Source organism: Anopheles merus, chromosome 2R, assembly GCF_017562075.2.
Source record: "Anopheles merus strain MAF chromosome 2R, AmerM5.1, whole genome shotgun sequence".
Classification (NCBI taxonomy): Eukaryota; Metazoa; Arthropoda; class Insecta; order Diptera; family Culicidae; genus Anopheles; species Anopheles merus.
In genome coordinates this window covers 5,685,937-5,709,914 of record NC_054082.1, presented here as the reverse complement: position 1 = coordinate 5,709,914, position 23,978 = coordinate 5,685,937, and the positions used below count along the sequence as shown (strand labels likewise).

Below are 23,978 nucleotides of genomic sequence, written 5' to 3'. Positions count from 1 at the left end.
AAATGATTGAAACGCGCCAGAATGCGAAATCTTAGCAGCTTAGTAGGCGAATGAAGGTAAGTTAGTAGGTCGTATTAAATGGAACAAGACTGAGGAAGTGTAACGATCTGAAAATGGGAACGATTGCATTAATCCGTTTACAATACAGCAGGCAGAAGTGAAGGTAAGTGAGTTGAATATAAACTAATCCTAACATCATACCTTACAGGGTTTCCCACGATTTATTGGTCAGTTCCCATGATTTTTTGGTGGGTTCCCACGATTTTTTGGTCGTATCCCATAGATTTTTGGTTCGTTCCCATAATTTATTGGTATTTTCCGATTGGATATCAATACAATTGGACCAAAAAATTCTGGGAAACGACCAAAAAATCGTGGGAACGCATCAACAAAATATGGGAACCCACCAAAAATTGATGGGAACCGACCAATAAATCGTGGGAAACCCTGTATTACTTAGTCGCTATAATTGGTGTAGCCTAGGTGTGGACCATTATATCTCCTGCTGGACAGGTCTTGAGCATATGTCATCCACCGGAACGATCTATAAATTCTGCATTGTTTCGGCATGTTTATCTAGATCATGGCATGTGGATTAGTAGTAGGAGGAGCTCGAAGTCAAAACTACTACGTAGCCGCTTGTGGAGCCGATTCCGGAGTCATTTCCGATTTCCAAGGCAATTCCGGAATCGATCCCAGAAAACTCGGGAGCTAGCTGGAATCGATTAGGATCAAAACATAATTTTTCCCATCACTAATTCGGATGATCGAATACAACAGCTTGGGGTACTGTGAGAGGCGCTTATTTGAGGACAGTCAAATAACAGCTTGCTCGTCGTGAGTTCAAGCCCAATATGGACTAACATCAATGGGAGGAAGGAGTTTTCGCTAATATTTTGCACACAAATAGTCGGATCGGATCGGTTTAATGGATTCATAGAAAAGCACCAACAAATACTTACCACTCCAAGTGTCTTTTCTACAACGATCATGTTCATATTCTCATGTTTCTTCCTATTCCTGGACTCACACATCTTTTCATAAATTCTTATCCAGTTTATTTGCGATCGAGGTGATCTATTCATATGAAACAGTGGGTTAACGATGTACTCTACTGGCTCTACGCACTACGAAACTAATAATGTACGATCAGATAACACACTCCCCCCTCCCTCCCCCTTCCCCTCCCCGGGAGTTTTGTGGGAGTGTGTGTGTGTGCCTCACAATATGTTTATCTATATACACAAGCGCTTCGCACAGACTAGCTGTGTCGAAGGATACGCGAACTCTAACACTTACACTAGCCAAACGCAGAGATACTAAAACATGCTCTACCAATCTCATCATTTACGTAGTGTCCCCCTTCGTCCGGGACCGATAGGATTCGTTCAAGTTGCGTAGTACAGTTCTAGTAAAGCACGGGTGTACACTCTAAGGTAAAGTAGCAGCATGTGAAATCTTATCCAATTAGTGGGGAGTACACACGTTCTCTAAACATTCTACGTAGGATCAGCTTTACAAAAACTAGTATGTTGTTCGAATCGCAGTGCTGGATTGAAATGAGTCGCGGCCCGGCGTCGGGTATGGCGATCGTAGAGCTTCAACAGCGCTCCCCTCTCCTGCAATCTTTCTTGTCTTTGATCTTTCCATTTTTCTACCTCCATTTCATCCTGCTTAAACGATAAATTGGTTACTCTACAATCACTGTTTGTGCCTTACAAAAACTCTAACAAGCAACGAAAGTGCGACGGCACGCCCCTCCACGGTGTACTACACCGCAGCCGGTGACGTGCGCAGAAAATGTACACTAACCTACTAACTTACTAACACATAAAACATAACCATCAACTCCACCATCCTTGGTTGTTGTAGTGGAACGAGCCTAACACTACTGTTTGTATACATAAATTAACGACGAAGCCACTAAACGAAGCTTTTCACTAGGTCCACTCTGGTGTTTGCCGCCGAAGTTACGGCCACACACACACACACATACACAACGCAATGTGGAAAACTTTTATTAAGTTCTCCGTTCGTTCCGTCTTTTGACACGAGTTTGATTGTCCGTTCCTACTGCAACGCTACATGGTTGTACAAAAGATGGGGATGATTTGTGCTTCGCATCATACGCATATAATATCGAATCGTACTAATTTCACTCGGTTGCATGCCTTTCCAATCTGTCTCCCGATTTGGGGCGGAACACTCTACGCGACCAGTCGATCGCCTCGAACCAGCCCAGCCTCTCCACCGCGCGCTGGTTCGCTTTTGCAATTTTGTTTAACACTCATACACATCCTTGTTTTTGTTTTTGTTTGTTCCAGATTTAATTTACTTTGTGGACACGTTCAGTCTTTTAGTTTCCGTATGTAAATATGAACATTAAATTACTAGTATTGTTATCTCGTGTTTTCTTCTTCTTCTTCTTCTGTGCCGTTGCCTGGTTTGTCTCGCCTAAACCCTTCGTCCCCGAATCGATGGTTCTTCGTCTCTCGGTCTTCCATTTCCACAGCTGTTCGACAAATAGGGGGCCCTACGTATCTGTACTCCCGTTTCCTCTCCTCGGTCTCCTGGCTCTTATCACCCGCTTGCCCGTCTGACAAGCGTATTATCACTCTAGCGCATTTGTCCTCTTCCAAATTCGTTCATCCATGTTGCAGTATCCCCACCAAACGGGATCACCCTCTTGCTCACTCAGGTATTCTTCTGCCTTCTGTCAAACTCGGATGCCGGAAGCATTAGCTCTATATAAAATCTATTGCAATTTTCCCTTGATGAATCGAAACGGAACAGAAAATCCTAAACCTGTTTTTTTTTCCTGGTACGGTTAAAAACGCGCACCCCCTCAGACACACAGACACGCGCGTGCGCATACATACGGTCAGTATCCAGGTCCCGATTGAAAATGTCAATTTTGTGAGTATTCTTCAGTAAGTGTTGCGGTGCATTCTCTCGTTATCGTTTAAGCATAGACGGACGAGAGATAATGTATATATGTACAATATGGGCTGTTTTTGCTGTATGCTATGGTGGAAGAGGAATGAAGCTAATGCTGCGACATTAAAGTTCACACGATCGTGGACGACCGATCATCCCAATTGCCCAAAAACAAAAAGGAAAAACGTTGCTGCTCGCCGCCTCCTGGCCTTGTTCACTTCTTCCTAGTGGCCTTAGCAAATGAGTTTGCTGCTTCACCGAACGGCCACGCAAGGACTGTTTTCATCCAACACCACTAGGACCGAGGACTGGATACCACCTCCTCCTCCTTCTCCTCCTCCTTATCAGTTTAGTCCGGCCTTCTCGTTCCCGCCCGCCATCATCAGCTTGCGCAAGCGGAGCAAATTGGCAAGCAAATCTTCACCCTCGTGCCGTTCGCGTATGTAGAACAGCTTGCCATTGCTGGCGGTGCGTCCCAGCGGCGCGATCGGTTTCGTGCCAGCAGCATGCTGGTGGTAGTGATGGTGGTTGCAGCCCTGCTTCACCGCAAACTCTCCCGTGCTGGCCCGCCGTTCGCCGGCACCGGCCGCTTGCAGATCCAGCGGCCCTTCCGGTGGACAGGGGGGCATGTTCAGACTGATCGGCTTCATCTGCGGAAGGGGACCGGTAGTCGTCGTCGGCTCGTCCTGCATCGCCGTCGCGTCACGGTTGTTGGAGCAACGGTTCAGCGAGCAGTCAAACGTACTACTGCTGCAGAAAGATGCAGAGAGAAGAGAAAAACACAACCAAAAAAACATGAATTTCGTCGCCTCGCTACACACTGGACGGGGGTTGTCGGGGAAGGGGTGTTTTGTTTGGTGGAGCTGTGCATCGCAAGGGAAAGGGAAAAGAAGGGAAAAAGGCACTCACAACACAAACACAAATATGAACAATGTTAACCCCGGTATAAAACGATCACTTTGGATGGGTGTGATCATTCACGGCACAACCCAAATCCACACACGACACACAAACAGCAACATGGGAATTTCAGGTGAAAATGAGAACTGCGCAAACTATTACACTAGCAACCCAGTGAGGTTTATGCATTGCCGGCCTCCTCCCCCGGGCGCTTGAGATAATTCGAATGAGAACCCACCAGGGAGCGGTGGAGGGTGGAGGGCACTTAGCGTCACTTGCTGCTCGCGACTCTCTACTAGCGTCTACGTGGAGGGTTAGCTTTCGGTTTCTTGACCTTTCCCTGGGGGGGCACCCAGCACTTGAACGCCGACTGCACACTGCTCCAGTAACACCGGAAGCGACTGTGGAAAAAGAGGGAGGGTGGGAAGGGCGGGAGATCAGGAACGGGAGGAAGGAATGGCAGCTAATCGGCCAAAACACAGGGAAAAAATGGGACTAAGGGATGGGATATGGGCATATTGACTGTTCGAGTGGCGAGTGGTTCCTGCTGGAGAGTGATCACGTGATCATGCTCTGCTGTGTGGAAGCGTCGGCGCAGCGGTGCTGTTAGTCACACAATTACACAAACATTTGGAGTGTGTCTCCTCCTCAAATCCCTCGCCATCGAGTGGTGCTCGCAAATTACAACATCTCTCCAATTCGCTCACTCACTCGACGCTCAAGGTGAGTTACAGGCGGAAGTGAAGCCGCTTGCTCCAAAACGGAAGTAGTAGTGCACGCACGCGCGCAAAAAATGCGACGCGAGATCATTCAACCCTTGCAAGTTGCTATGGCGATCTCGGAGAGCTCTCAATGGCAGGAGCTCGAATGGGCCGCTCGACGACGCCAAGGACGTTGGAGAACCGGTTTTGAGCTGCTCCGTTGCTCACACGACGATCGTACTGAGTGGCGTTGCGTACGAACACGAATACGACCTCTTGACCTAGTGTGATCGCGTTTGCGCATGCATATTAGGTAATGTGTAACGTTAGTGAGGGAACCCCCGCTTAGGAAATGTGTCGCCCCTTCCAGACGCTTTAACTGCTGCACATAACTAACCGTCATTCTATCCATTAGGTCTCGTTAAGCGTTCTTAAGAGTATCTTAAGCTACCAACTGTTACGAAATTAAACTACACGAAAGTGATCTTCTACCCCCTACTTCTTCATTCTCTACCCTACCCCTTTGAAATGTTTTGTACCAATACTTAAGCGTGTGTGTGTGTGTGAGAGTCGGGTTGTATGTGTATTTGGTGAATTGATGGCCACCAAACAAGCAGTGAAACAACGACGTGGAGCGTGGACGAGGAGCAGGGAGCAGGAAGTGTGACTAAGCCTATGTATTATGGCAGGATGGTGGTGGTGGTGGTGGTGGTGGCGGTGGTAATATTATTGGATGTTGAAAAATTACCTTTTTCAAACAGAGCAAAATCACTTTCACTTTCGATTGCGTACGAATGTGTGAGCGTGGTTTGTGTGTAGTATGCGTTAGTCTCCCGCTCCTCGTTCTCTCCACCTTGCTCTCTCTATCTCTCGCTCTGTTTGAGATTTTTTTTTTCGATCCACTATCGCACACACACACTGATGTTTTTCCTTCTTTTTTGTTGTCCGGTCACACATACACACAATTACGATGAAGAATAAACGCTCCAACCAAGTACACACTGAAGCGGTTACTAAGCCGACACACTATGCTAGAAACCGTTTGAATGTTTTGCTCTCCCTCTCCCATTTTCTGTCTCTCTCTCTCTCTGTCTTTCTCGGTCTCACGATGCAGCCTTGTGTCTCCTGCGAGTCCTTTCGCGTTGTCCGGTTACACACTATCGGTTTGGGTTAGGGGAAAGTGCACTTGTCACGCAAAACGATACCGTCGATTCCCGCCCGGAGAGGTGAGAGATATGGAGAGTGTGGATACTTCGCGATACACTTAGATTTTTGCAACTAGCCTTGCCAATTTCTGCCGCTTAACTTAAGAGACCTTAATGCCCTGTGACTAATGCAGGAGGTTTGATTGCGTACTGTTTTGCTATCTTATCTGCCAATTGGTTTACTCATACTCCAACCATCATCCACCCCGCTCTGTTGCTCTGTTTGCCCGTTTTTGGAAGAGAACCATTTGTCCACCTTTTTTTCAAGAAAGTCACGCGTATCGCCACACCGCTGCCTACAGCTAGCTCTTCTAGTTTGATAATCTCGCTTGCGTGTTTTGCAAATGTTTGGAAATTGCCATCGAATGGCGGAATGTTTCTCTTGCAAAGCAGCAGCAGCAGCAGCAGCAACAGTGGTCTGATCAGTTTGTTGACGATCCTGCTAAAAGGATTACGCGAACGTCGTCGTCTACACACACACACAGTCGGTTACGGGCTTTCCTTTATCCTGGCGGGACTTCCGAGGCGGCTGACAACAACACTCTACTGAATGGCGTGCGCATGGCATGGTGTGCAAACCTGTGTCCCCCTTAGTCCCGCGGCTGGAGACGCATTTGTCCCAGCCGGGATGTGGATGGTACTGGGTGGATGGGGTGGTGGTGGTGGTGGTGAGTGGTGGATGGTTTGTGTGTGCGCGCGGAGAGCGGTTTTCTTTTGGTTGCTGTCTATTTTTGCTGTTTGGTGGCCCGAGTTGTGCCCGAGAGTTGGCATTTTGCATTTACCAGTATGGCCCCGATTGCGTTTCCACGCTCATGTCGCTCCAGGTGTCGAGCACCGCGCCAGGGTCGACGTACGGGGAGATGAAGCCGTCCGAAGCCGCCGCCGCCGCCAGCCCGTTGCGCCCGTTCGGGGCGGCACTGTTGAAGGCGCTGGCAGAGGAGGACGATAGGAAGGCGCCCGAGTTTTCCCGGGGCGCGATACGGTTGGTGAGCGAGTAGTTGCGGCCCTGGAAGAGGAGAAGAGTTTGGTCACGCAATCGATCAGTACGATTGAGTCACTGGGGATAAGGGGGGGAATGTCAAGGGCGCACCCCACTTACATCATTGTTGTCCCAGTACTCGACACCGTCGCACTTGAACGCGGCACAAAACTCAATCCGTCTGGACTTAGGTGGAAGAGTTAGCTTGAAGGAGAAGGTATCGAATATCAGATAAGCCGAGGCTGCCCCATTGCCAACCTGGAACGAGTATGAGAGAGTGGTCGATTAATTACGTGCTTGTCGGGATTTTCATTTCCCCTCCCACTTACCACACTGTACGTGCAGAAGGTGTCCTCGTGCGTTTTCCAGCTGTCGCAGGACGACCGGATAATGACCTCCTTGTGGTAGGAGAGGTTTTTCACCTTCACCGTACCGACGATCAGCTGCTCCGTCTCCTTGATGATCACGTTCTCGAGCGACACGTTCCGCTCGTCCAGCTTCTGCCGGAAGCGCACGTAATCGCTCGCCGGCTGGACAAAGTCGACGACCCACTGCTCCTGCGGCACCGGGCTGATCATGCCCTGGGTGACGTGGGCCAAAAACTGCAAGCTCCAGATCGGCGGCATGTAGGAGGGTTCGCGCATGACGCGCACCTGCGTCAGCTGGCCGCCGTGATCGTCCGCAAACACGACCTTCTTCTTGTGCCGACCGGTCCCGGGCGCCGAGCCCGCGTCGTCCTCGCCGATCGTGAGCAGCTTCATGGCGGCGTGCGGTGGTTCCGACTCTTCCGGCGTGGTTGCGTCGTCCCCGGGCCGTATCACCAGACAGGAGCGACGGGGTGACGTTGGCAGCTTGCCCGTCGGACTGAGGCAGGGTGGCGTCAGCTGCCGCTGGAAGGGCGGTGGCCCCCCGTTCGTCTGTGTTTGGGTCAGCTGCAGTGACGTGGGTCGGTAGTAGTAGCCACCACCACCACCGCCGCCGTTGGTGTTACCGTCGGAGCCGGGTGATGAACCACCGCCGCCCGGCTTGTAGTCCGGTGACTGTAGCGAGTGGTTGTACACCGGCGGGCTTTGCGAGACTAGCATTTCGGCAAACGCTGGCATTCAGACGAGCGGGAAAGTGGCCAAGTAACGCTTGCAGAAAAAAACGGTAACGGGTTTGAAGGTCTGCGGAGTAGAGAGTAGAGAAACGATATGTTATTAGGACGATTTGCCGACAGCTTGTGATGGGAAAACAAAGTAGGAGGACTATTTATAGAATCAATTACGATCAGGAATCTATTTATGAGGTTAGGCAGTTGGAGAGAGAGAGACTATTGACATCCTCAAGGGAGCATTTTGGATAATGGATGTTCAAGGTAAGAAGTATGTAAAACGCCTCGCCATTGCCACTTGTGTCACTACAAAGATGCATCCGTTCGGCAGAGTTGATGAGTCACACAAAAAGGACAAAATCTTAGCAAATGTCGGATCTTTTAACAAACAAAAAACACACACACACAAAAGTCAACTAAAGGACGTGCAGTGCGGAGGTGGAGCAAAGATCTATTTTTAAAACTGCAGCAACCACCCACCAACCTCCGTTGAATGGATGCGGCTGAATCGTTCGAGCCGATGGGAGCAAAATGAATTTCATACGGCGATGGCGATGGAGCAGCGTAAAGTAGGGCACGGTCACAGCGTGGAAGAAGCACGATTGAAGGTCCGGTACGATTCTCCAAGGTATGGAGGGATGTGCATCGTTTCAACAATTTGCAGAGCCTTTGACAGCTTCTTTCCAGAACGATAAGAGCGACACCAGCCGGTTTAGGGCGTTCCGAATGAATGACATCCATTTCCAATAGGAATCACGCATGCATGCTGCCTCTGCGTACGGCTTCATACGACAACGACAAGTGAATGAAGCATCGCCCCCATTAATTGTCCCTCCGGAAGTGCATCTCCCGACTGGCGCCTTCTCCTCGTCCTACCGAACAAGCTTCAGTGCGCTGCACAACAGCTCGGGCTGGGGTAAATTGTTTGGTTAAGATAGGCCCAAGATGCATGGCCGGATGACGCTTCCAATTCTGGTGATTTATTTGTTTACCCACCGATTGCTGCCCGTTGATCGTGCTGCCGTACGCACGTCATTGAGCGATCGGGTCTTATGGCGCTCGGAAATCCGCGCTTTCGCGCTAAAAACAAAACACATACACACGCATTCAGACAAAAAGTGTCCCACGCGTGTCGCCCATTCAATGACCCGGGCAAGAAGAAACATGTGATATAATGTGCAGATATCTGTTAGACGGTAGAGTGTAGATGTATATTTAGAAAATCACACCATTCCTGCAATAATAAACACGCACGATCTGAGAGACGTCCTGTTGCTACTCCTCCTCCTCCTCTGGTGACCTCTTTTTGTCCTCCCCAATGTGTGCCACGTGCGTGTTGACAAATTCATTAATTAGTACCCGAACCGAATCCCTCAGACTCAGAACTCACTCTCATCAGATCTGTCGGATCTCGGACGCAAAGTGTTTTGTTTGGTTCGTTGCCGGGCGGAGGAATTTTCCACCCCACACAGCAATATTGATTTGAGATGGCGCCAGAGGTGATGGCGCGCCACTGCGCCAACCGTTTGGCAGCCCTCGCGCGTGTATAGAGTAGAGGGCGTGGGACTATTGCTGCTGCCGTCGATCCTCGCAAACCCCCGGTTTGTGATGATACGCTGTCGATCGGTGATTAGATGATTCGCGCACAACCGGCCACCGTTCGACGACCACAAACCGACGGTGTGATAAGCATATATTTGCAAAAGGGTTTGTGATGGTGGTGGTGGTCTGTGCCATAAATAGGTTTTCCACCGCCGCGTTGATCACGAGGATCGGCAATGGACGGCTGGCTCTGGCTGTGTGTGTGTGTGTGTGTGTGTGTGTGAGAGCGTGTTGGAATTGCTTGTGTTTACTTGCGGGTACTACTGCTGAGATGCACTTTCGCTGTTTTCTTGTTCGTTTTCTTGCTCCCATCACTCGAGCGCTCCCTCCGGCAAGGTTATCGTGCGCACTCGCAAGGACCATGCCACCGTGGGGAATTGACATGTGCATCGAGCCGATCCACACGTGACACTTCCTGGAAGACTGATTCGGTTAGGTTTTACGTTCAAATTCCCCAAACAAAAAACCATCTCCCTACACTTTGACTTTTCCGTTGGAGATGCTTGCATTTTCCCTTTTTACGCTGGAATGCGCTGGAAACGGTATGCAAGGGGTGGGGGAGAGGGGGGGGGGGGAGGATGTGTTCACAGTAAGGTGACACCGTTCGGGTTGGTTTCCATTTCGCGGTACGGCGCCGACATCGGATCCGGCAATCTCCTCTCGCCAGCTCTCGCAGTCTCATCGGCGGCGCGACAATCTTGTGGAGTTGCCATCCCAACCTTCCTCCCCCCCCCCTCCAACTGTGCGCAGCATTCGGAGCCGCACCATTCTGAGCACGCAGAGCATGGAAAGGTGCACCCGCAATGCGCCGCGCACGAATGCATCGCAACAATTTATTTCAATATATCGTCGTTTTTAGGACACCGGCCTCCGACACAGAACTAAACGGTTCTTCTGCCCTCTCCCTCTCTCTCACTATCTCTATCGCTTGCTACAATCTACTTCACAGTGACAGAAAAGACGGAAGGTCATGCCCCCTTCAAACCATGGACAACTCCAATTGATGGCGATTGAAGTAATGGCCACTCGGGCGGGAAAGTCACTAAAAGGAAACATCCAAAGTAGGCAGTGCAGTCTTCATGCAGGCACACACCTTTCACTTTTTTCAATGCACCGTTTGGCTGGTCAGTTGGACTGAAGCCATTGAAGCCATCTGATCCTAGTAACCATCGCGCGGATTTGTGTCGAGTGTCGAAGGGTTATTGTGTGTAGACTGAGGCGAGAATGCTGGAATCATCTCCGCGGGACTTATCGCATTACGGCAGTCGGGTTTGTCGCATGTCCCTCCGGTCGGTGCGATTGTTCTGCCAAGTGCCGACCGAAGATCTTCCCTTGGCCGACAGAATTTAAGCCGCCACACCGCCCGAGTGCTGCAGCAGTAGTACCGTGGCAGCACTGTGTAAGTGCGAAACGAGGTTATCGGCGTGATAGGTGTTTGCTTTTATCGCGCGGCTTAACAACGGGAAAGGTAAACACAGCCACAGGATCAGTGTTCTACGCTTGTTTGTCTCAACGGCGGGAGAGAGAAAAAAAACCCCACCACACAACGCGCCAATGCCCGCTTTATTGTTTACACTTTCTCCTATCGCGCCCAGACCGGTAAGTTTTGACAGCGCTACTTTCCTCGCGAACAATGGTAGGCGGATCTCCGGGCGTCGTGCGCCAGAGACCATTTGAATCATCCGATCCCGGATTGTCTGAGTATATGTGATTAATGAGTGTCGCCCCTTCCCCACCCCGGGGGCTTCAACTGAGCAAGCCCTCGAAAACTGTGCGCCCCAAAACGCTCGCTAAAAGCGGTGGGCAATTTCCTTATCAAAAGCTCGTTTCCCGACCCCCGCCCCGCTCCGCCCTTCATGTTTGTTTGCCCACGGCACCGTACCTCCATCCAGATCGTACCGAGCCGAGGAGCCGAGTTGAGGTTGCGACCTACCGAGTAACAACGGGCGGGTCTTATCAACGGTCGGTCGGGTCTGCAACCGGTCTGAAGCAGTGGGGTAGGATGCACCGGGGGACGATCCAACGGGGATGATTGCTATGGGTGGGGAGTAATTTAAGGTTCAGTTTTGCTTGTTTTACGATCTAGCCGGCTTGTATCCACCTCCACGGCATGATGTCTAACCGCATCTGACCGAATGCCGCACGGCACTGTCCACGGTTTGACGTCAAACGCAGCAAAATGCGCGGATTATTGGAGCAATTTTGTTTGGGATAAGCAGAAAACAAATTTGCGAATTTGGTTTGGCGAATCGATTATTTGTATTCTGAGGCTGAGGCCGAATGACGTACGATAAATTCAGCATCGTTTGTATGCCCGCACAAGTGGCAGATGCACGGGTTGCCGAACGACTTATCTTCTTATGCATGGGGGGTTGGAGAGTTTATTCTACCGCGACATGCGATCATCATCTCGATCGATCTAGCTCGATCGGTTGCGCAATGCGCCATGTTACTTAACGTGTTACTTCAACCGATACTGTATCCTATTGCCTTCCCGGAGTCATCGGAGCCTGGAGTCTGCCAACGTAATATCTCATGTAACGCAGGTCGGGCAACTATCAGGAACAACCAGTCACACACACACACACCTGTTACACTTTGATGGTTCCGATCCAATCATCGAGAGGCAAATGACCTGCACCGTGCTCACACTGTTGCTCGGTTTTGGATGGCCCCGTTGTTTACTTGTACGACCGTGGTAAGAAGAGCGGCCAAGAAAGGCATCTTGGACGACACACCGATGTGGATCGGGCACGCTCAACTAGTACCTCCTCCCTCCCCCCGTTTTACGATGAGGATCTGGTGGGTGGTAGCAGTGTGTCAATAGTTGCATCCGCCGCTATCACGCGCCTTTCACATGGGCAACTAGGGCAACTGTTGTGGCGTTCGTGTTGGCCACGGTTCATCGTTTCGCTAAAAATATAACCATCGCTTTGCAGACTTTGAGCCGTGTGGTGGCGTTTTTCATTGTGTCGTCTAGATGGGTGATGCGAATAGGTTCACACCTCATTTGTTGTACATTGAAGGAGCAGGCAGTGATCGATTCGGGGTTTCGCACACCATGCCATCAAACGTGCCCAACACTGCTCCTCCTAGCGATCAGAATGTCGGCATGGGCTTCCGTACCTCCGAAATTCCGTGTGTCTGCTGAACTTGTGACGGATGGCTCAGCGCCCGCTGTGGAGTTCCCTGTGCCGCCAATCGTCACACACCCAACACACCCTTGTCCCCCAGCCCCTAAACACGACTCTCAATCTTATCTTAATTAGTTTGTTTTGTTGGTGTGTACTCGCTCTACCCGCGAGTGCGTGTTTTGGCACGCGTCCTACCGTTCGCTTTGCGAATCTTTCGGCGCAGCTACACACACACACACACAGACTCTCTCGCTGTCTCTATCGCACGTCGATTGAGCGCTATTTTTATGGGCCGTTAGGTAGGAAACATGATCGCGCCCTTGTTTCATCACCGTGTGGAGGTGAGCGTTGTGAAAACAGCATTGAGCAAACCGCAACGATCGAAGATAGTGCAGCAGAGAGCATAACAGAGCCTGGCGCCTTGCGCACAGCACATTCTGGCGTTCTGGTGCAGGACTTTGTTGCCATTTCATATTGCAATTGCAAACACTTCCGACATGACGGACATGATAAGAGCTTCGCAGTTGCAAGTCACACGATCGAGAGCCTATTTCTGGAGAGCAGATCCTTTTTGTCGTGGGTGACTCCAAAGGAAAGGACCGCTTGGGACGTCTGGAACCGCTCAGGATTGTTTTACTTTTGACAGCTGTTGGGAGTTTTCCGCGACGTCGTCCCAACACATCTCCATTCGCACAAATACTAACACCTTGACCCACATAGCATTCCCCCTGGAATGGGCTGTCCAACGCCAACGAGTACAATCAGCGCGCTGATACGCAGCGGGGCTTGATGCTGACGCTTATCTCTGACGTTTGGCGCTTATCGTTCGATCCACAACAAACACGTTTTGTTCCGCACTGTTCTACCGGGTGCACGGGTGTATACCGAAACTTGGGCCGCTCAAAAGAGTGGGTCTACGACCCTGCACCTTCGGCTCTGCACTAGACGCCATACGCTCCTACCGGAGAGGAGGTGAAGTTTAATCACAAAACTAACCTTCGAACCAGCCCCGGAGATCTTCCGAAAGTGTGTCAAAGTGTTCCGGTTGACTAGAAGACACGCCCGAGTACCGGGAAAGACGGAATGACGTCAAAGAGCGAAAAGGGAAGAAGAATAGTTCGAGAAGCTGTCAGCGAATGGGGCGCTTCGAATGGTGTATGGCATCCCGCACATCCCTAAAGCTTGGGCGCCATCCTTCCCTTGTTGAGAGATCCTTGTTGCATCAAACAACAGTGCGCGCAGGCAAGACTTCATTGAGCAGAAGATAGTGGCGGCCTACCATCATGACACCGTACACTACTTATCGCTCTGCCCCTCGAGACGCCGGTGCACTTCCTAAGTCAGTCGATGCAGTCCGCGCTACTACTGCGCAGTCGGCAAACTGGCCGATGCTGATGATGGGTGTATGTGTGTGTGTGTGGGGCGGGTGGTGGTAATTATAGATTACGATGTAGAATTTCTTTTTTTAACCCCGTCGCCACTAATCCTGTCCCGATCGGGCCACGGCTTCGGTGGCATCGGGGGCACCACGCTTCCACACACGTGCGATTGCCTCGCGCTTTGCTCGGCGAGTCGCAGTGTCGGGGACGGCGATGATCACGCGCACGGCGCATGGTACGGCGTAGCATCCGTAAGAAGTAAGAAGGTCGCAGGCCGAGGGATGAAGCATCACTTTTCAAGGGGCTCGCGCGCGCAGGTAAAGCGACCGCATCAACGGAGAATGCATTATAAGAGCGTCCCGTTTTACGATCGTTGCATCGCTTTTCCAGCTTCCCTTTTGATGCTGTTGGACTGCTGGTTTGTTTAAGCCTGTGATGCTGTGCCGATAGAATTGGACAATCTATTTCTTGGGATTTTTTTTATGCCCGATAGACGGAACAACGGTCGGGTGGGAAACCTGTTTCCTTTCGCTTCTGAGCCCGATCGAGGATCGAAACATTTCAAACCCACGCAATGTGTGCATGTGTGTGTGTGTGTGGTTGTCAGGTAGATAGTTTGAAACGGTTGAGAGCTGCATGCTGGTGACACCGGTACATACCGGCATGTTGGACGACAAAACCGGTGGGATGCAAGCGGAAAACCCTTAGGGACCCCCGTTGAATCGGAACCTTCGCATGATAGATTGCTCAATACGCAGCAACACCGCAACGATCACTCCAATTTCCAACAATCGCCTTCCGCTCACAGATCGAGAGAAGTCAGGAGACATCTAGTTTCTGGTAGGTCTTGGAAAAATGCCGTCTTGACTGGTGGTAATAGTATACAAGCATAAATCTACCCCACGTTGGAAGCGTTCTCCTACTTCAAGCTGTTTGATTTAAGCGCAGCTTACACCGTCTCAACGGCTTTGCATTTAAGGGGGGGGGGGGGGCACAGTTCGGTTGCTGTAACGGCTTGAGGGTGGTTGTGGGTGGGGTTGAGTTTTCTTTCTTTTCCTTTTAACATTTCACGTAAAAATAGCACCCAAACCAAATGTGCTTCGGAATGTGGCCGAGTGGGTGTGTGCAGAAAACAGATACGGGGGAGATATACTTAGCACACACACACACACACACAAGGGAAGCGGGTTGCCAACACACCCGCACACCAACACCCCCGGTTCTATCGCTCTGTGCTATTGGGGTATAGCGTTTTCTTCGCTTGTCATGCCAGATTTTGATATACATTTCTATATTTGTACATGATTGAATTTTTGCATTTACAGCCCGCTCTGGAAAACAGCACAAGAGCAGCAAAAAGAAGGGAACCGTTTGCCGACGGTAAACAAGAGACACTGGTAGTGATGTGCTGTATGGAGAGCACCCACGACTCCGATCCGACTTGGACTTTTTTTAGTCAGATTCCGATTAAGGAAAAATGGAAAGCACTAGTTCCGTCCGATGTCGGAGTTGTCCTCAGTAGTCCGGAGTCGCCCGGAGTCGTCCGGAGTTGTCTGGCGTCGTCCGGAGTCGTGTAGAGTCATCTGGAGTCATCGGGAGTCGTCCAAAGGTGAAGTTGTCCAGAGTCGTCCGAAGTCGCCCAGAGTCGTTCTCCGAATGATTCCGTATGACTGTGGCAGATTCCGGATGACTCCGGATGACTCTAGACGACTCGGGATTCCGGACGGCTTCAGATGATTTCGAGCGACTCGGAATAATGGTGGGCCTACCTCCCGGAGTCGGTTCCGAAATTGTCGGAGTCGGATAGGAGTCGACTCCGGATCTTGTTTTCTTCAACCAAACCCATCACTAGACATGGGACGGCAACGAGAAAGTTAATTGCTTTCGTGGACGTTTTTCATCAATATGCTAATAGCGCAGCATCGCCAATTTAGCCCAACGAAGGGCGTATCTTTTGCCTCTTGCGTGTACTCTGCTCCGCAGCAAAGTCATCCAATAGTAAGATGTCGTAAATCAATCGCTCAGGCATATTGTCAGACGTAAAGTCTGCTGCCGTTCAAGTGGGAAAAAGGCAGACTGGTATGGTGAGAAGCTACGGGGGGGGGATTCAACACAGTCCCCTGGGTGCATTCCACTTCCTACGCACGCTGAACTGGCTTGACACGGGCCCTGGTTGAACTATGTTTCCAGCAAAGCTGTATCAGCAATCTATAACTGAGGAAATAATGTATGTACTTCGGTACTGTTGTTGTCGGGCTATTGGATCCCCGGAAATAGCCTGAAACGATACAAGCGTGGTTCATACTGAGATCGGCATCAGGCGATCTTCATTTTGGTGCCACGCTCTGCCACGAGGCGATATAGTTGACACGGCGCGGATCAGGCCATTCGCTCGCTGGCGCCATCGTTTATGTAATTCGGACTGTTTTCGCTGCCAACAGTCGCGCTGCTCACCACCACCACCACCACCACCACCACCACCACCACCACCACCACCACCACTCACCACGATCGAGTAGTAATTGTGATCGTCTCCCTTCCGCCTGCCACTTTGACCGGTTGACGGTGTGTTCCTGCTCCACACGTTCGGCCAGTCGCGTCTCCCGTGGTGGCGGGTTTCGGAGCAAGTTCGGTCGGTCTAATTGGTGAAACGGCCTATGCCGACCGTCCTCTGCCTTCCTCCGCTTGTACGCACTGGGACGATTTCGGTGGAACAATCGTTGGAAATTATGATCCGGCCAGTTTTGGGCCGTTGCCTCGGCTCTCTTTTGGCTGGTGCATGCGGTGATCACGTGAACCGCCGCCGCCGCCGGTCGTCGTTGGCTGAGGTTGAGCGGGTGTGTGTGTGTGTGTGTGTGTGTGTGCGTGTGTGGCTTGAAATCTGAAGCAGACCCATCGATTTCGTTATCGCCCCGGCCAGATCACGAGAGGAGCAGGAACGAGTTTTTCGAGGCGAAGCGAACGACACCGATGCGATCGAGCATTTATTTCCAGCGCAGCTCTTAATGGTATGGCCCGCGCTGCAGCCAGCTTAACGAGGGAAAGCTGTCGACTGCATTCTGGCAGTATTTCGGGTTCGGGTAAAGATCTATAATTATAATAGGCTTTTTATTGTTAAAAAACAAACTCGCTCATTAATTGTGCCCAAGCGGGAGCGAAATCAATTACTGGTTTGGCATTGCATGACTCGTCGGGGTGTAAATGATACGGCCGTGCATTCGAATGCATCGTGCTCACGGCATGGACACTGGATTCGTGCGCGCCCCGTATTCAATCCATTCGTTCCCCCTTCGCCACTCAGCAATCGAGAGTCAGCAATCGAATCGAGTGTCACCGGTACGGCGACCAGCCCCAAAGGCAGAGGTCACCGGGAATCGCTGATAAGTGGCGGCGATGGTGGGCGCCCCCGGTTGGTTGGGATGTCCTGCAAAAATGGAGCCTCGAGGGGGGAAGGAGGGAGCGAATGTAAACTACCAACAAGCACAATAACAACACGCGCATACACACACGCAAACACATTTGTTTTGCCACGGGGCATTAAAAGACCGCGGAGGCTTGCCTTCGAACTGAGCAAGTCGTTCGAAACCTCTACACCTTCCTTGTCGTTCCACACACACACATCCTTGTACGGTTGATAGTTGATGGCATTCTTGGCGGAAGTTTTGTCACATTCGCAAGGACGTCAGAATTGTCTAAAATAAATGATGGTTATTGTCTTACATAACAACAGAATTCGTACTTGAACAGCGGCGGGGATGTGTGTCAGTCCTTGAGAAGGCACTACGAGCCAGAATAGTTTACATATGGGCCAACTTGCGGCACCACCTTGTCCTTGTGACAGTTATTGGATCACGCAGGAATAGTAGCACGAATTATAAATCTAAACGTTGGTACACGTTTAAAGACATTCAAAGAAGCCAGCTCGGTCCCAAATCAGCGTCTAACACGCCTTGTACGCATGGTAAGGTTATCAACACCAACAGGGTGACAGAGGTAACGTGTACACTGGTTCCGTTCCTGTCCAGACGGCTGATAAAGCCGATGAACTGATGACCTGTCCCAGGGGGCGGCGTTTTTTTTTTGTTCGCTCCCCATTAGCCCCAAGAACTTGACGCTTGCGAACGCCACCGTGATCGACACTAGGTTACGCGTGCTTGTCGCGTGACGAGGAAGCGTTTTGCGCACACCTTTCGCGCACACGAACCACCGAGCGTGGGGGACAGCACATGGAGCAGCAATGGTGGCGGCTTTTACCGTCTATGAATTATTTATAAAAACGGCTCGTACGGTGAGGGGCAAACACACCACATTCATAGCTATGGCGGTGAGTGAACAGCTGAGTGGAGGAGGTTTCTTTCGGCACATCTTTTCGCAGATGTACAGTTTTGCGGACGGCGGCGACGCGCACCCATTGATGTTTCAAGTTCAGCTCGCAATGTCACTCACAATTTGCAAGGTTTCGGGTTCGGGCATAATGTGCAAACGGTCTAGTGAGCCGTTGCTAGGTGCGCGAAAGACCGCTGTGGTTGCCTCCCCCAACAAAACCACATCAATTTAGACGTTAATCGTTTGCGTGTCGCCCAACACTACACCCCCCCCCCCCCCCCCCCATTTCTTCTCTTTATGCGCGGTGATTAGTCAGCGAGATAAATTGCCTATGACCTGACAACCGATATTTACGTTACCTAAATTTCATGCCACAGAGCCGGTCGGTGACCGGGCAGTAGCGTGGCAGCGACAAAACGCAAAGAAAAAACAAACTCACCAAAATTGCTTTTGCATTACTGCTCTGCCTGCTTCGATTAGATAAGAGCGCAAGTATACTGCCCTACACTGAGGTGAAATTTGACACGACGGCTAGCATTCGTTAACAAGCTCTGCTTGCACTCCCGGCCACCAGACCAACACCACCACCCTGCCTGGTCGTGTGATACTAGCAATCGAAAGTGATAAGGTGCGTGTACGGCCGCGCACACAGGTTTGCGCGATTTCTTTCGGCAATTCGAGGCGTCCGTAGTAAAAGCCGAGTTTGAAGCACCCAGTTGCCAATCGTGCAACGAGCTGGCGTCTAATCGGAGTTACTACAATTTCCCTGTTTCCAAAAATACGCCAACGACACACGGCACACACGCTGTGAATCACTCGGCCACTGAATGATACACGAGTGGCTCCGGTCCGGCCCGGCCCGACCACACCACCCCGAGGGGAATAGTGTTTGTACCGGTGATGGTGACCTTTCTGTCGCCTGTTTGCTGTTTACTGTTTTCTTAATCTTGTGCTGTCTTCCCCTCTCTCTGTGTGTGTGTGTGTGTGTCTGTGTATTTGATAAGTTTTCGTTCGCGTTTGTTTTCTTTTTACGGGTGGGGTGTGTTTGTGCGCGCTTGTTTGCGTGTTGTGTTTAACAGTCGAGCATGTACGAGAAGAAGGTGGCGTCAGGCCCTTGGCTGCATCAATGCTGCCCACACCTCCGATGACCTTTCAGGAGCGTTGGTAGACGTGGGCCCCCGCGGGAGGATCGTCTTCAATCGAGAATTCGACAAATCTTCTCACACCTCGTGTCCACCTATAATAATAAGGCCGTCGTAACACGCCATGTTATCAGGTTCGGGCAGGCAATTAGAATTAACGGTTTTGTGATGAGGCTTTTTATTGATTGTTTACAATTTCCCTGTTCCTAGCAGAGGAGCCTCATATCACAAGAAAGCGAAGAAGAAGCGAAAACACACATACACACACAGAGCGATGGTGGGAGGGAAAAAGTGGGAGTATTCCAATAAATAATTGCACAACTGATAAGATGGGGTCAGAATGTGTAAATCATGGTGCCGTTGGGCAAAATGGTACGTTTAATATAATGTTCCTGTGGGAGGCGGATTCGTACCAGGGACGTTCGTGCGGAGGTTTTAACAAATGTCCGTGAAAATGGTGCCAATTTATCGCCATTCATTTATCTCACCTCACCCATCCCCATGGCCAAGAGAGGGCGAAATTGCAGATCGTTCCACTTCCCGGCCCAATGTTGTACCCAGGGATTGAGATCGCGATCGTTTTACTAGGCGGTACGGGCGCGATCAATAAATATGCGCTGCAGCCTGCAGGTACCAGCGCCCCTCCTCCACCACCATGCCTACTACGCATCGCAACATAATCATCATCATCCAGAGGCTTTTTTGTAGCACACATGGCAACGCGTACCGATGCAACATTGTAGCCAGGCGTGTAGAGACGCTCACCAAACACACTCGGTTGCCCTTACTTTCCGCGGCGCATTAAACACGTACCACCATTCATTCATAATTCAACTGTCCAGCACATAAATTCTGTAAAGCCTGTCCCGAGTGCTCGGTTTTCGGTGTCCCCTTTAATCTTCCGTAGGCGTCTTGGCGAAGCCATGTTTTCTCGCGATGAGCATTGGCGTAGGTGTGCGGCGTGTGTGCGTGGTGAAAGCATAAATTGCATCGACCCGAGGCCCACGACGATGTCATTGACTGGTGCATACCCCCAGTGTGGTGGCCCAATTGAAAGGGACGAATTGGATTAGTGTTGGGTCTGGCTTCTCTTTTTGAACAGGGGTGGGGAAAGTGTACAGCTCAACTGGAACGCCAGCTTAGAGGTTGAACGTGTGTATTTGTATAGACAAATCAATGTGGAAAGTGTGTTAGGGTTGTTCTAGAAACCGAGGTTTTCGTTATGTTAGAATACGTTTTCTCTTCGGTCTTAAAAGTATTACTTGTACTTACCGTGGCACAGGCTAACTAGAAGGCGTTGAGAAGTCAGCTCACAACACGGGTAAACTCACTTGGAGTGGGCACTTCTTCACGCCAAAAATCGTTCAGCAATGCAGACACTTGTCTAACGCAACGCCTAACAATCTAGCAGGCGGCTTGAAACACCCCGAAACTATGCACACACTTTCATACGCAAACACACACACACACACGCACAGGCGTGGACACTTACACTGTCGGGCTCACTTGCTCTTTCGGGCCTTGTCCCGTGGAAGGAACGCGGCTAGCAGGAACGATGGATGCATCGAAACACGCAAGTTAGGAAACCGTTGAACAACAGGCGACGACACACTCGCCCGAACCCGGCACTGAAGCTGCGATCGCACACACGCACCCCGCTCTGTTGCTCTGTTGCCAACCAAGTCGATGGCGGGGAAGGGGGAAAGCACTGGTGTATTTTTAGCTGAAGTTCACCGGCGATGGTCAGTCAGCTGTGTACCGGCTGAGTGATTTTTCGGTGGGAGTAGAAATAACGGAATTTAGGCAAGCCACGTCACACACACACACACAAACACACGGACAACCAGCCGACGTCACGCACTTAAAGGAGAGCTAGAACGGATCGGTCGGGAACAAGTTGCCGCGATTCACTTTCATTGGCGTGCCGTGATTTGTTTCACCACTGTTCCTGCGTGCTTTCTTTTTTTTCTGTACGAGGAATAAAAGGATCCTTGCACAAACACGTTCACCGTTCCTTCTTCCCTTTGCACAGTCAGCTGTTGAGCCCTTGAACACACCCTTCGGTGTATTCCGACCTTTTCTTCTTACAATGGACGCTCACTTCTTACACACGCTTTCACCACCATCGTATCATCCCGTTTTTTTGTTATAAAGGAAGGATGTACGGAGCAGATCCTTCACAGACGGTTTCACAAACACACATTAGAAGGAAATGGACGGCACAGATGTAGCTGCTTCAGGACGCCTGCTTAGCGAGCAATTGTGCCCCGACACTGTTGCTCATGTTGTTCCGCCGTAACCACGTTGCAGGGATAGAGGCCACAAACTCTAAAGGCTGAGACGACCGGGAGTGTGTAATATAGCAGTAGCAGCAGCAGCAGCGGCAGCTCTCCGGGTTGCTGTTGTGTCGTGTTTGGTGCCGTGTGATGGTTGCGGGAAGAGCGAGCTACGTCCATTTGCTTCGACCGTTTATCGAAGACTCATGCCTCGGTGCGCCGAGCGAAGGAATTAAATGGTACTACCTTCATTCATGGCGCACAGGGCCCCGGTCGTGTCGATCGCATACAGCACAGCGTTTCCAAATGAGCGCGATAGGGGTGGTGGCTCTCTCGTTCTCTGCGTTGCCTACTTGTCCGCTCTCGCTAAAGGTGAGCGTCCACGGGAATCAGTGAGTAGAAACGGCCAACAGTCTGACAAACGCATAAACATTTGTAGGGTTCCGTTTCGTGTGTTTGAATGCTTCTCGATAATCTCTGTTAACTGCAGTTGTAGATTTATTCTATAACATTCATTTTTATTGTTCTTCTACAACTTCTGGTAATTCATCATGAATTTAGTGTAATATTCTTCTAAAGTGACCCCTAAACATGACTGTTTTTTGTCTATTTCTCCTTCACATGAGAGCAACATTTATGTTCTCACCGCTCTCTTCTACACTACTCTCGGCGAAACTGCAAACAGTGCTGCGGTGCATAGCCGATAGTAAGACAAGGCAACACTCTGCGTGTGCATCGCCCACAATGTCATCATGATTTATCTTGCGCTTAGATAAGAGAATGCTGCGCCAAGATCCACGCCAACACTGGCACACGTTTAAGCAGAAGGATTTAGTTGGCAGTTTAAATTTAAGGATCAGCAGCCGGCACACTCGTGGCGTGAAAGTGCTGTCCAATCGCGAAAACCGCAACTCGAATGCGATCAACAAAGGTCAGAGAGAGAGAGAGAGAGAGAGAGAGAGAGAGAGAGAGAGAGAGAGAGAGAGAGAGAAAGCGAAAGAAAGAAAGAGATAGTTGGAGGGAGGGAAAGAGTGATGCTTATCGTGCATCTGGCCAAGTGCGGCCGCTTATCAGTGCCGCTTAAACCGGGCGCGACACTGCATTTTATGCCCTTTTGCCACCGAGCGGGTGTAGCGGTGGTGGCTGCGGCGGCAGAGGTTGAGGTTTGTGAAAATAGCATTGGCCATTATCGGTAGACAACGGTTATTATGACGAAAGAGGGAGTAAAGAGTGCACCACTTCGCCCGAGCCCTGCCTGTTCATTATCGCGCCCTTTGCCGTCGTCGCGCTCTGCGAACGATCAGGGCCGTCCCTTTTCCCATTACGGGACCACCGTACAGTCCTGATGTAAGCCCACCAGGTCACATCGTGACATCGTCTCAGCTGGTTTTGTTTTTGTTTGGTTTTCTCTGGTTCTGCTGCTGCTGCTGCTGGTGCTGGCAAAAGGATGCGCGGCAAAGGATGGATGGATGGGGATGGTAAGACACGCGCGCCAATACCTTGCCAGCGTACAGGTGTGCAATAGTGAACTTGGGCGTGTCCTTTAAATAGCCCAAACGTCAAGCTCTGGCAAGGTACACAGCACAGTGTCAACAGCAGTGTTGGCTAAATTTGTGATTTACCTGTGCATCGATCTCGCATAATGGTTGTTTTGAGTCTATTGTTGGAAGCAAACACCCCCGCCGAACCGAATTTCGAGTGCCATCCCGTCGACGAAGGCGATCGTACGAGAGATGCACACGGGCTGTTTTCGTCCGATCGCTCGAGGGGTGTGTTCCGCGTGCTAATTTAGAGCAACGCACGTGCTCTGTGGGCTCCCAACACCAAGACAGCTTCGTTTGATGTATCTACCATTCGTAGAGGTAGTCATTTCCGGCATTGGGCTAATTAAAACCATTTCAAGCGCGATTTCAAACAACTCACAAACCCATACAAGCAGTGTTTGACCCGTGATTCACACACCTATATGTGACACTGTGTTCGCAGTGATGGGGACACTACGGCAGATGCGTTAGGTTACGTGAGAGCGCTCTGCCCTATTGATAACACACGCATGGCATTACTACACGTTCAAACCTGCGAAGCGACGAGTTGTCTAGAAACAAAATGGTGCATATGCGTGTGTTATCCGCATCCGTTTATTGCGGTGATGACCCCGAACCCGAATCAGGTAAAGTAAATGTACAGTGAAATGGCACTACAAGAGCAGCTTCTCTTCGTAGATCACCGTAGCAAAGATCATTCACGATCATGCACTGTATTCGATTTGTTGCACCCGAAAACAGAAGGTACGATACACGATAC

The 23,978-nt window shown here is 50.6% G+C and overlaps 1 protein-coding gene across 1 annotated transcript; it reads right to left on the bottom strand.

The window, feature by feature from the left end:
* Positions 1 to 1,035: 1,035 nt before the first annotated feature.
* Positions 1,036 to 22,053, bottom strand: LOC121603741. Its single transcript, XM_041932936.1, has 5 exons — positions 20,671 to 22,053; positions 7,052 to 7,888; positions 6,843 to 6,980; positions 6,526 to 6,749; positions 1,036 to 3,687 (listed from the first exon to the last, which is right to left on the bottom strand). Exons 2-5 carry the CDS (start codon positions 7,823 to 7,825, stop codon positions 3,282 to 3,284), a joined length of 1,542 nt encoding a protein of 513 aa, XP_041788870.1. The 5' UTR covers positions 7,826 to 7,888; positions 20,671 to 22,053; the 3' UTR covers positions 1,036 to 3,281.
* Positions 22,054 to 23,978: the final 1,925 nt, after the last annotated feature.